Genomic DNA, 13,908 nt, shown 5'->3' on the forward strand with positions numbered 1-13,908 from the left:
AATTTAATAAAGTTAACCTAATTAAAACTTCTGCTTTTTAAATTTTATTGTAAAAGCTTATTTCCTTCACTTCTCTTTTGTGCCAATCTCCCTCGTATCACTGCAAAAAATATTCTCCCAATCCACACCTGCACGAATCCTAACTAAACTAGAGGACATTTCCCAAGTTCTACACCTCCTCCATTCAAGTAATCACAAACTAGCTCTGCCAATACTGATCACTACCTACTCTACACTCGAACCACATACAGAAAACCTGTGCACTATTTTCTGTTGTCATCTGTAGTCACTGCTTCCTCAACTAGCTATAGAAAGAGTGTATAAAAACCTCACTCCATACTTAGTTTGTCCCCTTTGTGTCTAGATATTGGGTTATGCTTTCAAAAAATAACTTCAGTTAAGTATCTGTATTTTGGGAGAGTGTATTAAGTATTTTTGAAATCCTCCCTCAAACAGTAATTTTTATAAAGCTTACTAAAATGCAATTTTTACCACCAATTATTTTATAACTATTGGCTTCATTTACTCTAAGGGCACATGCTTTGGAGAGGAATCCCAGCTCCATCACTTAACTAGATGTGGGACCCTGGGCAAATTAATTCATCTCTCTCAGCCTTTTCCCTTATCTGAATAATAGAACAGTCCTGAGAGAGCTGTTTATGAGATAATGCATGCAAACCCCTTAGCATCTGCTAATAGATGGTCAACTAATGGCAGTTATCATTACTTTGTTAATAAATAATGATGAAAGAAGAAAGAGGTGTGACACTGCATTACTGTTGGAATGTACTTTGTTTAGTTATTTATATATGCCTACATCCAGGTCTGAGGAATTAAACACAAATATCAAAAAACGACATTTCTAACAAAGATAAAGAGGGTATGGCCTGGAGACCTTGGGGGATGTGGCATTTTGGGAATGATTTTTCAAATATTTTTGTTAAGCTGTGGATTTAAATAAAATTCACTTTCTATTCATTTCTGTTCACTATTCTTCAATTAGAGTTAAGCCTTGAGCAATTATGAAGTGTTGCTTACAAAACAGTTAACAGAGAATTATTTTTATTTTGTGTAACTAATTTTAAAAGATTGGGATTAGATTTTTGGTAGAGTGAACCAGGTTAGAATCACAGGAGTGAGGAAGCAGATAAAAGTGGCTTCCCATCTATACTAATATCAGACACATTTGTTAATTTTCTGTTTAAACTTTGCTCCAGAAATTTAGGGAAAATCTTTTACCCAATAACCATATAGGGTTAGTGATGTGCATGTTTTAATAAAATTAGACAGACACAGGAAACATAAGGACACCTATCAATCTTCACTTAAAGCTCTAGGGAAAAAACAAGAACAAGCCAAAAACCCATGAACCCAAGACGATAGGGCACTGAACTCTAACCACAAGATAATTCAGAAAAGTTGGAAGCAAAATCTTATAACCAAGGAAGCAAGAATCTTAGGACCGAAACACCAAAAGACTATTAAGAAATGCCTAACCACAATGGTAGTCAATGAATATTTGTTATTTACCTTACTTTTGAATCCTCAGAACTTAGCACAGTGCCAAAAAAATATTGGCTAAGTCAAAAAAAAAAAATGTATTTATTGAATGGTATAAAAGAGAATCCAGAATATAGCTATTCTCCCTCCTTTAAAACATTAAAATAGATGTGTGAGCTTTTAAATATTAGATATACAAAAAATAGAAGAAAAAACCTAAGGTTACTCTCCAGAACAAGAGAACCACAAGCCAATGTCCCCAGTTTGTGAACCTGTGACATCTTTAGCAATTAATTCAAACTGTATGTTCTACCTATCACCAATACATTCTTCCTGCCAAAAACTAGAAGCACCAGAAGTCAGCTATACTTTATCTATACTACCCTTTCTTTTAGAATTATGGCAATCTTCCTTATCAATATAACAGATAATAAATTTTGTTTTTGCCAATTTTGAATATTATAAACCAAAATTCGTGTTTCTAAACGTAAGGAAAGACTGGCTCAAGCCTCTATCTTCTGGAATCATTTCACCAGAAATCTAAAAACTTCCTCTCCACAATGAAACTCTATAAACAACTTCCCAAAAAATGGCACTACTCTAAAAATAGGTTATCAACATATCCTGACTAGCAGCCAATCTAAAACTCCCTTCCACTAGAAAAGAACCTAACAACTGAAAGATGAGGCTAAGGTAAGGATATTTGATACACATAAATTGATTTTGTAAAAATGTAATAATGCCTTGATTTACAACTGACTGGTTAAGATAAAATTACTTAATTTGTGTTCATATTTCGGTTGCTTTGTTTTGTTTTTAAGACATTAGGCTAAGTTTAACATTCTTCTTATGAGATTGTTTTGCCAAAATTCTGCAATATCCCACTCCTATCATGAGGATGGCAACAAAGAAAAGCAAGCACATACTTCTGGAGACTAGCTTCGGACACATTTGATGAAAGACAGCTCCACTTTCCCTTAAAAAGCAGGCCCATTTTCCTGACACACCAGTTCACTTACCTCTCCCATTGTTCTTCCCTCCAGAGCAAGTGCTTGAAAATCATGATTCAGTTCATCCATAGAACGTACCTATTGTTCAGAATAGAGGGAAAAGCTCCAAGTTAGCATCTTGAATTTTACATATATATTAAGCACAGCTGAAAAATTTCCCTATGTTTACTTTCAGATATAGACAAAGACAACAATAATAATCAAGTGACTGAGATTAAACATTCACTTACCTTTAACCATCAGGGTTCAGCAATGACCCCTGGTTTCTCCCCTCCCATTCCCCTTTTTTTCTGAACATGAAAGACACATAATCCAGAAAAAGAAAATGCAATTCCATCACTTGAGAATTACAGTACCGATTTTTCATATATTTTAACTTAGTAAGTAAAGATCAACATGCTGAAGGGCAATGACATCTAAAGATGATTATGTGACCCAAATCTTGCTACTGACTCAAAGACCATAATGCTTGTCCCCAACTGTGAAAAGTTAAGTACAAATGAGGGGACTCATTTGATCCAAGCCCGTATTTCTTTGATAAATCTCAGGGAAAAGCGCTACAAACTATGTATCAGAGTGCACCAACATTTCTCCATGTTGGAAGATCTCTGAAGGCTCCCAGAATCTCAAAACCAGAAGAGAAAAAAAAAAAAAAAATCAAAAGAATCAGTTCAAACTTGACCTATCATTAAATGTACTACCCACATCATAACAATCTTTCTAGGTTTCAATTAACTCATCTCCAAGGTTATTACTATAAGGTAATATTACTACAAGGATGAAATGTGGAAGAGATTACTCAAAACGGTCATAATTCAAAAACTCATTGTCCAAGTCTACTGGTCCTCTCAGTGATGAGCAACAAGCCACCTCTGCTGCCTGAGGCTACGTTCCCTCATTTATTAAAGAGGAAGGTTATTCTGCCTACCTGAGAAAGACTGCTGACTGCCTGAAGCAGGACTTTCTCAAACCCCCTCATCCAATCATCACTATCTCCAAATGTACGTGTACAATTTCTAGCAGAGTAAATGTAAAGAAAGTCATACTACGGCCAGGCAGGGAGAGTGTGGAGTATGGAGCATGAAACAGAATACAGTTGGGGAAACCAATTTATGCTTGCCAAAAATAAAATTCAAAATGAAGCTAAAATTAAGCCATGTGAGAAAAAAGAGATGTAGAGGCAAGGTTTGTTATTGTGGTAAAACAGTTTCAAAGGGCCTCTAGAATCCCAAAACAAAATGTTTGTTTAGCTAAGCACACTGAATAAGCTCCTAACTACAAGTGGTAAAAATAAGGGGAGGGGAGGTTGATGAGGACAGGATCTTAGCTGGAAACTCAACAAGTGTTAGATAAAATAATTTTGAACCTTCAAACCAGAGTTAACATTTACAAAGCATGTAAATTCAATGCATAAAGCTCTGTATAAATGCATAAAGCTCTCCCTGTGGAATCTAATCTTACATTTAACTAGATGGTAGGCATTTCTTGGAAATCTAAAATGCTACAAGTAATTTTAACCAAGAATGTTGGAAATTCTATTTAAGTTTCCCATTAAAAAAGCAGGAGTGGTAAGGGAAGGGAGAGAACGTGCACTATGCGTATTTGAATAATTAACACAACAAGCTCACATTGTTCCCATTTTAGAGATTAGAAAACTGAGTCTCAGAGAAATGACTTCCACAATCACTGTTAAGTAGGAAGAGCACTTAAATGGCAGTTCCGGAATCTAAATCCAGGTCTTCCAATGTAAAATACAATGTCTTTTCTATGTAACCAAGCTGCCTCCGTGAACCACAGGAAGTTTCCACCCCCAGATAAAAGTGCCTTCAGTTTCTGTCTGCAGTGGGCTTTGATGAATGTTCACTCTTGGTCTTCTTGCCTTTGCTTTCCACTGTCTCCTCCCTTTACCTTCAAAATTTGCCCATACTGCTTTCATACTAATTCCATCCCTTTCTATACTGTCTTCCCACTCTTCATTCTCTCTCCTACCACGTCTTAATTTGCTGGCTCGATCTCTCAGGTCTCCTCTCTCCCTCTCTTTAGCTCTCTGTTCCCCTCCTCCAGCTCTCCCTTTTCCCTCTTCAGGGTGTCTCCCTCTGCCTCACCTACAAGAGGAACCACTCCTCCTCCTCCTACCTCTGTATACTATCCTCCTAACTGCTGAGAATGAAGCCTTGGTTTCTTAAGTCTTCGTTGCTAATCCAGAAACTCCATTTTAAACCACTGCCCACAGCTGAGTAGACAAGATAAACCAAGTCACTCTCACAAAAGAGTTTTTAACTAGTCAGGAACTTATTGTTTACAATTGGAAGCTGTAACTGTTATGGTCATTGACAACAAGCAGACTCTCCAAACAAAATTCTCCCTAGGAAACAAAAGTAATGATCAGAAGATGTTCCAGAATCAAGAAAAATCAAAGAATGAAGACAGAGATGACTATAAGAAATATCTTAGGCAGGTAACAAAGAAGCCTTTTCTATCATAAAGGAGAAAAGCTGGCTGTAAATTATAATGAGAGAAAACGCTCTCATTAGGACAGAACATCTCTTCAAGTTCTTGTAGGCTACCTTCCCTTTCTCTAAAATTCAATTTGAGCAGTGGGTTAATGTTAATTTCTAGTACAACTTACTAATTCTTACTTCCTCACTTTCGCTAAATGTTTGTAAGACTTTCTTCCACTAACTAATCGTATCAATCACCACTGGTTTCACAAAACTATTTCCTATTTGTCTCTCTGGGCTACTTGCCAGTTGCCCATCTCACAACCATCCAGGACTTTTCTCTACTGCTGCCCCTCCCCATAAAGGCATCTCCCCATTCCCTTTACTAAAGAGGCAAAATGAGATAACCACTTTATGCCTGACCTACCTGGCATTCCTCACTTCATCCCACCCAAGGATATCATCTGTATAAATGGCCTATGCTTCATAGTTTCCATTCAATTTACCGGATCACAGAACTTTCTTTTGTAAGCCTCAACACTTTCTTTCTCCTAAGGCAGATCTTGTCCTAACTATAACCAGAGTTTTGCAAATTAAGTTGGTGTTTTACCATACAGGAAGTTATAAAATCAAAACAGATAAACTCAGCACTATACATTGCATTTGGAAAATAAAAAATTAAACAAAAGCATCACTGTACAAAATTTTAAGAATCATATTCCAAAGTGAACTTCTTGAGAAGCCCCACTTACCATCCCAAATTCCATACACTTATCAGAAACATCAATGAATGATATACACCTCACTGTTTCCTGATCTGTAAAGCCGAGATAACATTGGCTACTTTACACATTTGTTATAAAGATTAAAGGAGACAACATGTCCAACACTTAGTAGGTACTTATACAACTCTATCCACCTCATAAGTCATTCTTTTTAAGTTACTGAAATGTCTCCTTCACACATCTATCTCTTCTTTGTCTATCCTTAGTTAGCAGACTGCAGGTTTTGGTCATGGGGGGAGTCCCCCACTTTCTGCAGTTCAGTATTTCCATAATCAATATTAGAAGTACCTAAATTACACAAACATCTAACTTACTTTCTAAAACTTAGCATTAAAAAATACATCCATTTTTTCCTCTCTTCTCAATTCCCAGCTAAATCTTCAATTCAGAGAAACTTCCAGTCTCCATTCTCATCCATCAGAAACTTTCAAAATATAAAAATAAAGATCATCACTGGTTCACACTCATGTTCTTTCTGTTCTCATTTTTTAAAAAAGAAAATCTCAGTAGAGTCACCTTCTAAAATTCCTTTATTCCTTGCCTTCCACACCACTATGATCTGGTTCCCCTTCTACCTCTCTATTGAGATGTCTGTCTCTTTTGGCCAGCCAACATGGCAGTCAAAGGAAAAAAACCTGAAACTCAGACTTAGGTACAAAGGAATCAATGTTAAGAAGTTAATGATCCAAACATGTAATGAATTAAAATTTATCAGATTTTCAAGCAGATGTATATTATCGAACATTAAACCTCAAAGAAAAAAAACAGGTACCATGGTAGCCCAAGCATTCCAGTATAAAAGACTTAAAAAAGAAGCAAGTTTCGACAGCATTCTGGTTCAGTTCTTGGCCTTACTTTACTAGCATTCCTGTCCTTGGATTACTGCCCCTTAACAGCTCAAGGTGTCTTTACAAAGAATGTCCCTCTACTTGAGCCAGTTTGGCCAGTTCTCTGTTGCTTGTATACAAGAACCAAACTCAAACGCAACAGGTATCACTGTTGGTATTTAAGAAATCACACTGGATGTTTATACTTTAAAACTGTAACTCAGAGCTATAAGCTGCACTTGGAAAAACAAAATTCAACAGATCAACACTTTTTTGAACATTTTCTATAACAGACATGTTTTAAGACACCTGCCTAGAAATGGCAACTTAGTAATTCCCACCACCTTTAGCCACAAACAACTATACCAAAGTTATGCTCCTAAATGGCCATACCCCTAGTATCTGAAAAGAAATGATAAACTGACCTAATCAGATTCCCCTCTTAGCATTCAGGCCAGATAGCTATGGAGAGATAAAGTGAAATTTTAGTCTTGGCAGTTGATGGCTGTCATTTTGGGTCAAGCAAAACCTGGTGAATAAGCAGAAGATGAAGGTCAACATAGAAAAGAGAAAAAGAATGTGCTGAAAAAAGCAGAGACAAGAGATTATGCAACCCATATGGACACAGAAAGCCAATCAGTGCTCAGGAGGCCCATGTACATATTTCCTGCTCTGGGGTTCAAACAGAATTCCTGGTGTTCTTTCATTTAATGCCCTGAATTTTTGCTAATTAGAACAGATTTCCATACCATGAGACTAACACTGCTTTTAACTAGAATATTTATTTCCTCAACCACTGAATCTTAGTTACCAGGTGTTTTTCTCCTCCCCACCTACCTTTGTTCCTCTGGAGGATTTTCTGCAAAAGTAAGCCTAGATCACAATAGCTCCATTTCACTAATGTAGATTCAGAACAATATAAGAAGAGCTGGCACCAAGAACCATTGTGGGAAGGAGACACCAGTAAGAAAAAACAGCAGGCAAATGCAGGAGAAACTTGAGCAATGAGAAGAGGAAATGGAATATGAGAATTAACCTAATTTGAAGTTAATCATTAAAAGAAAAACATTTAGTAAGACTGTTCTACAGCATCTTCTGCTCTATTATACCTGTATTATAAACAATAACAACAATGAACATTTATTGAGACTTACTTTGTGCCAGGCCTGCCCTATAAATCCTTTACATGCTGAACAATCTCTTTAATAGTCATAACAATCTGAAAGTGCAGGTACTTTTATCTTCATTTTGTAAGAAATGCAAAAAGTTAGTTCATTCTTTGAATAAAATATAAATAAATCAGCACTAGTCTTGATTACTGGGAAAAAACAAAAAACTCTTTTGGCTTAGGAGGACATAAACCATGCTACATGATCTCGTTTATTCACTGTCAATAACAACATTAAATACGAGCTTTTACTGAGTTTCAAAGCACTGTACTGTAAAATCGAAATTATTCCATTTTATAGATGAGGAGACCAAGGTTCAGAGAAGCACTCTGTCCAAAGTCATATAGTAGATAAAGACAAGAAGTGAAATTCAAATTCAGATGTCTACCTCCTTTACTAGCACTTCTCTCTGTTCTCATCAAAGGCAAGCACAAAAGCTCCAGCACGCCTGGGTTAAACTGTTGTTGTTCTGGCAACTGACTACTATGCTATTTTTACAGTCTATTCCATGATACATTGGGGCGGGGGGGGGGGCGGTGAAGTCACCACAGCAGCCAGGATTAGGCTGACCTTCCATGTTTTATATTATTTATCATTAAAAATTCCTACTACCTTTAGCAATTAAAGTAAATACAATTAAACTTACAGATTATCTGTGTTGATAGCCTTCAGCTAGGATGGTTAACAGACCCAAGCGATAAACTATAATTATCAAAACTGTTTTGCTACTGTGCTACCATAATATACACACCCCATATAAATGTCAGCACTTCCTAAACACAAAAAACAATTTAGAAAGTAAAAGGAATAAATATTTTCAAAATCAGTTAATAGAGACTATAATACCAATGACTTTTAAACACAAAAAAGCTCACAGCTGATGGTTCTGACAGTCTTTTTCTTCTTAATTTCACCAAACATGATCAAGCTGAAATCAGTAATGAGATAAAGCCATTTTAATTGGAGAGAGAAACTGTTTAATTAATATGGAAGAACCTAATAAAAATATAAAACTTAAGATAACGATAAACCTTATCTCTGCTTGTCTGGAAACTACTACCTATAGCCATCTATATGAATGGCATATTCCTGGCTTCCAAAACAACACATTTCAAAAACATGAGACTTCTATACAACTACGATTATGGAAAATTATATTTACATCAAAAAATGATCATTTGCAAATTGAGAACACATCAAAGGGTCTTCATTAGCAGTAAAAAGTTTCATTCTGAAACACCAATCTCAAAAAAGGACACATGGGAAAAAAAAAAAGCTAAATCAAGAACGTTCATCAAAAGTTTTTAAATCAAGTTGTGGCAAATCTGTTAAGTATCAGGCTCTTTTCAAAAAATGAAGTTAAATTTAACATATTTACCATCATTAAAATCCTACTAGCAGAGTATAAGAATCTATGTAAATAACGTGAAAGTAACAAATCTTGGTCCACCAAAAAAAAAAGAGGGGCACAGAATTGGCTTTCCTAAGTTTTGCTAATATTAAATCTTTGAGATTCACTTTGTCATCCCTTGTGCTCACTACTGGACATGTTAATACTAAGCATAAAAAGTTTGTAAGAACTTCTACCATAAGAATAGTTTGTGAAAGAAGACAAATTATGGGCCCCCACAGCCATTAATATAAATTTTCTATAAATTGTAAGACAACATGTATTTTTAAATAGATGTACAACTTAGGCCACCAGTGAAAACAACTGTAAAAAATAAGTTCAGAGGAGAAACTATCAACTACAAGGCATGTCTACAGTGACAGTCTCTGCAGACTGGGAGGAGGGGGATTTAGTTATATAAAGACTGCATCTCTTGCCGATTTTTTTCCTCCTTTTCTGACAGACTAGGAGTTGGAGAAATGTAGACTATGGTTCAAAGCATTGTGCAGACAGGTCTCACTAATGGTTTCTCCTCAACTCCCGAAATAACATCTACTAAGTAGCAAAAATGCACTTTATCAATAGCGCCATGGTAGTCTGTCTTATCTCCCTATAAGTAAACCCCACAGTATTAAAAACATGACAAGCATTACATACAAATATTCATAATGTGAGAAATTACCCTTAGTCTTAGGAGTAATAAAATAGCAGAAATGGGACTTCTTGAAAATGGTTCTTATCTTCCTTAAAAGAACACATTGTCATGCTTTTCTGAGCTTTTCAAGAAAGCAATGTGACAATATGCATCAAACTTTATAAACATTTATGCCCTCTGATCCAGTAGTTCCACTTTTGGGAATTTAGCCTAAGCAAATAACCAGAAATATAAGCAAAGATTTGTTAACAAAGATCTTCAACCTGACACTGTGATATGAAAAGTAGTTTATAAAAATTCAGTATAGCAGGAATTATTAAATACAGCATCTATTTGTTTATGAAACTTTATGCAGCTACTCAAAATATTTTTAAGTTCTTAAAGGAAAGTAACATTTGTAAGGATTCTAAAGTAGGCTACAAGTCTGTGTATATAAAAAGATAGGTATATACTTCCATACCGAGATATACACAAGACTAAAAGGTAATATACTCAAATCTTAACTTAAAATTTCAGCAGTTTCTACATTTTCTATAATACCAATGAAAAAATCAAAAAGAAACTTCTGAAAATAAATTTGAAAAGTTATGAAGTCTTCAATCTATTAATACCTTTCAAATCAATAAATCCTCTTCTAGAGACATTCTAATAACCAAAATAAAGAATAAGCTTTATAAGCAAAGGTGTTCATTGTGCATTTATTTTTAACAATAAGAAATGAGAGGGGTAGGATATCCACAGTAAATAAAAAGGTTAGTAACCGTATATCCAGAAGCCATTTCCACAGGGATAGTACTGCGAAAAAGAACAGAAAGAGGATGTGTCCCCTAGGCCATACATAATAACTATCATCACAGCCCAGTACTTACTGACCGTGTCCTAGGTAGCCATGTGCATTAATTAATTCTCAAACTGAAGTAATTCCTAATTATCCTCCATTCCCCACTTTTTTAACAGAGGAAGAAACTGAGGCAGAGGAAGGTTAATTAACTGTCAAAGTTACACAGACAGGCTGACTCTAGAGTCTGACTCTGAACCAGTGTCCTCTATTAGGGATCAAAATGTGTCCAGGGTACTTCAACTGTTTAGGCAACAAAGCTGCGCTAGATAAAAGCCTGCTAGAAACTCAAAAGTGGAGATGTGCAGGTTACCCCACCACTCAGCTCTATATCTGAAAATATAACAACCCACACAGCCATCTGTGGCCAAAACTCTAGGATTCTTCTCTGTTAATCCAAGGATGATCCAAATGAGGTAAGTCATCATAAGACTACAGGGAGAAAACTACTTAACCAAGGAAAGGAAATCTCATCCTGAAGATGTAAAAGAAAAGACTTCTGAAAATGATTTACCTATTGAAGGAGAGAATAAACAAAGGTGTAGAAACAAAAATTTAAAGCAAAATTAAAATCCACAAGGCTGTATAAACCAAACAGTGCAAACAAAACTGAGAACTCAATCTGGAGGAAAAGGACACATTAAAATAGAAGATAACTGAAAAAAACAGAAACTCAAACATCCATCAACTGATGTATATATAAACAAATTACAGTATAATATACAAAAGAATATTTGGCCATAAAAAGGAATGAAGCCCTGACACGTTACAACATGCATGAGTCTTAAAAGCATTATGCTAAGTGAAAGACGTCAGACACAAAAGGCCACATATTATATGATTTCACTTACATGAAACATCCATAATAAACATATCTAGAGAGACAGGAATAGATTTGTTTGCCAGGGACTTAGGAAAGGGGGAAATAGGCAATGACTACTAATGAGTACAGGGCTTCTTTGGGGATTACTAAAATGTTCTAGTGTTACAAAGCACGATGGCTGCATAGCACTGTAAATGTACTAAAAACCACCAAATTGTAAACTTAAGGGTGAATTTTATGGTATATGAATTACTATCTTAATAGAGCTGTTATTTAAAAACAGATGGTAAAGTTTCTCTAACAAGCCAAATAATAAATAATACAGACTTTGTGGGCTACAGAGGGTCTTTGTCATATATTCTTTGTTTTTATTTTCAACTACGTATTTAAAAATATAAAAACCATTCTTAGCTCAAGAGCCATACATAAACAGGCAGCAAGTCAGATTTGGCATGGAGGCCATAGTTTCCCAAATCTGGTTTAAAAATAAGCCATTCCTAAAATGGTTACAAAGTGAATATGTGCTAAATTAATACTGACCCATAAACTAAGCAAAAGATCTCTTAATCAAATTTATAAATGGAGCTTCCAAAACTGTTATTGGATAAAAGGAACACAGGGAAACCTATCAAACAGAATTTAGTGCTATTATTAATAATTAAGAACATATAAAACTAAGACAAGGATAAAACCACATTAAAAAACAAAGATATCTGTTTACATGCAGAGACAGTGAACACCATCAGCCATCATGGAAATAGATTAAAACTACAATGAAATGTCATTATGTATCTATCAGAATAGCTAAAATAAAAAACAGTAACACCATCAAATAATAGTAAGGGTACAGAAAAACTGGATCACTTAAATATTACTGGTCTAGAAAACAACTTAGCAGTTTTTTAAAAAACTAATCATGCAACTACCAGCAAATACCCAGCAACTGGGTATCCCATGAAGTTCACACAAAAACTTGTACATGAATGCTCACAGCAGCTTCAATTATAGTAAGTAAAAATCAGAATCAGTCCCAATGTCCTTCAATAGATTAAACAAACTGGTGCATCCACACCATGCCCACTACACAGCAATAAAAAGGAATGGCCTACCACAGGCAACAACTTGGATAAGAGTCCAGGAAAGTATGAAGAGCAAAAAAAGGCGAGTCTCCAAAGGCTACATATATAGTATGACTGCATTTATACGACATTTTTGAAATGATGTAATTATAAAAATGGAGGATAAGACAGACTAGTGTTTGGGGGGAGGCCTTCTCACCTCTGCAAAGGGAAGGTAGGTATGTAAAAAGGGCTATTCAAGGGTCTTTTGTCATTTTGGAACTAGGTATTTTGACTGCAGTGGTAAATATATGAACCTACACAGGTGGTAAAATTATACTGAACTTCATATACACACACACACATACAGAGCCACACAAATTAGTACAAATAAAACTGGAGAAATATGAATAGGACTGGGTGAATTTTATCAACATTAATATCCTAGCTGAGATGTTACACTACACAATGCTACCTGCAAATGTTATACTGTAAAATATTACCAGTGGGGGCAATAGAGCAAAGTATTCAAAGGATCTTTCTGTATCATTTCTTACAACTGCCCATGAAGCAATAAATCACTAAATCAAAATTTTAATTTTAAAAAAGACAACTGCTATGAAGAAATAATGAAGATAACAACTTTAAATGATGGTTTCCAAGCAAAAAAAACTAAAATAATCCAATAATATAACCAAAGGAAATTTTCTCAAGCTACAAAACTATACAGATCAAAAGGTCTCACCCACATAGTACACAGAAGTCCTACCCTGACCAAACTGTCCATAAATTGGAGAATTTTTTAAGTATCTGAACGAGGGTGGGGTGAGGGATAATACCCTCAGTTCTCTAAAACGCTCCCTGCCAAAGACAATAAAATAAGATCCACTGCCTATAATCCAAAAATTTTATGTCCTGATACAGCTGTCTTTTGTGTATAAAGGCTGCAGGAACATAATGTATAAAATAATCAAATATGCCACCCATATGCCATCTTTCAAGCAATGACTGTACCAAGCACTCCTGCCAACCAAGAGAATTAAAATTATAGCACACAAAAATGGATAAACTGTCATAAGACTATTTAATGGAATACTATTTGACAATTAAAAGGACCAATCTATTGTTACATACAACATAGATTCTCAAAAGCATTTTTACGCTAAGTGAAAGAAACAAGATTTAAAAGCTACATACATTTACAGTATACACAAACACACACACACACACAAACACACACACACACACGACATTTTCGAAAAGGCAAAACTAGAGGGACAGAAAATAGATGAGTGGTTACCAGTGACTTGAAATGGAAGAGCATGGAAGTAAGAGCTGACTGTGAAGGGGCCCCAGGGAATTTGGGGAAATGCCAAAACTTTTATATCTCGACTGCAGTAGTTACAAGAATA

The 13,908-nt window shown here is 35.4% G+C and overlaps 1 protein-coding gene across 17 annotated transcripts in view; it reads right to left on the minus strand.

Annotated features, from left to right (window-relative positions):
• Positions 1–13,908, minus strand: part of PUM1 (pumilio RNA binding family member 1) — a 117,287-nt gene that overhangs the window by 83,978 nt on the left and 19,401 nt on the right. For all 17 annotated transcript variants that reach the window (XM_032495723.1, XM_032495734.1, XM_032495724.1 and 14 more), the window contains one exon: positions 2,520–2,588. In XM_032495723.1, coding sequence (XP_032351614.1) covers positions 2,520–2,588 — 69 coding nt within the window. The remainder of the gene's footprint in view (positions 1–2,519; positions 2,589–13,908) is intronic.

This window comes from Camelus ferus, chromosome 13, assembly GCF_009834535.1.
Source record: "Camelus ferus isolate YT-003-E chromosome 13, BCGSAC_Cfer_1.0, whole genome shotgun sequence".
NCBI classification, from domain to species: Eukaryota; Metazoa; Chordata; class Mammalia; order Artiodactyla; family Camelidae; genus Camelus; species Camelus ferus.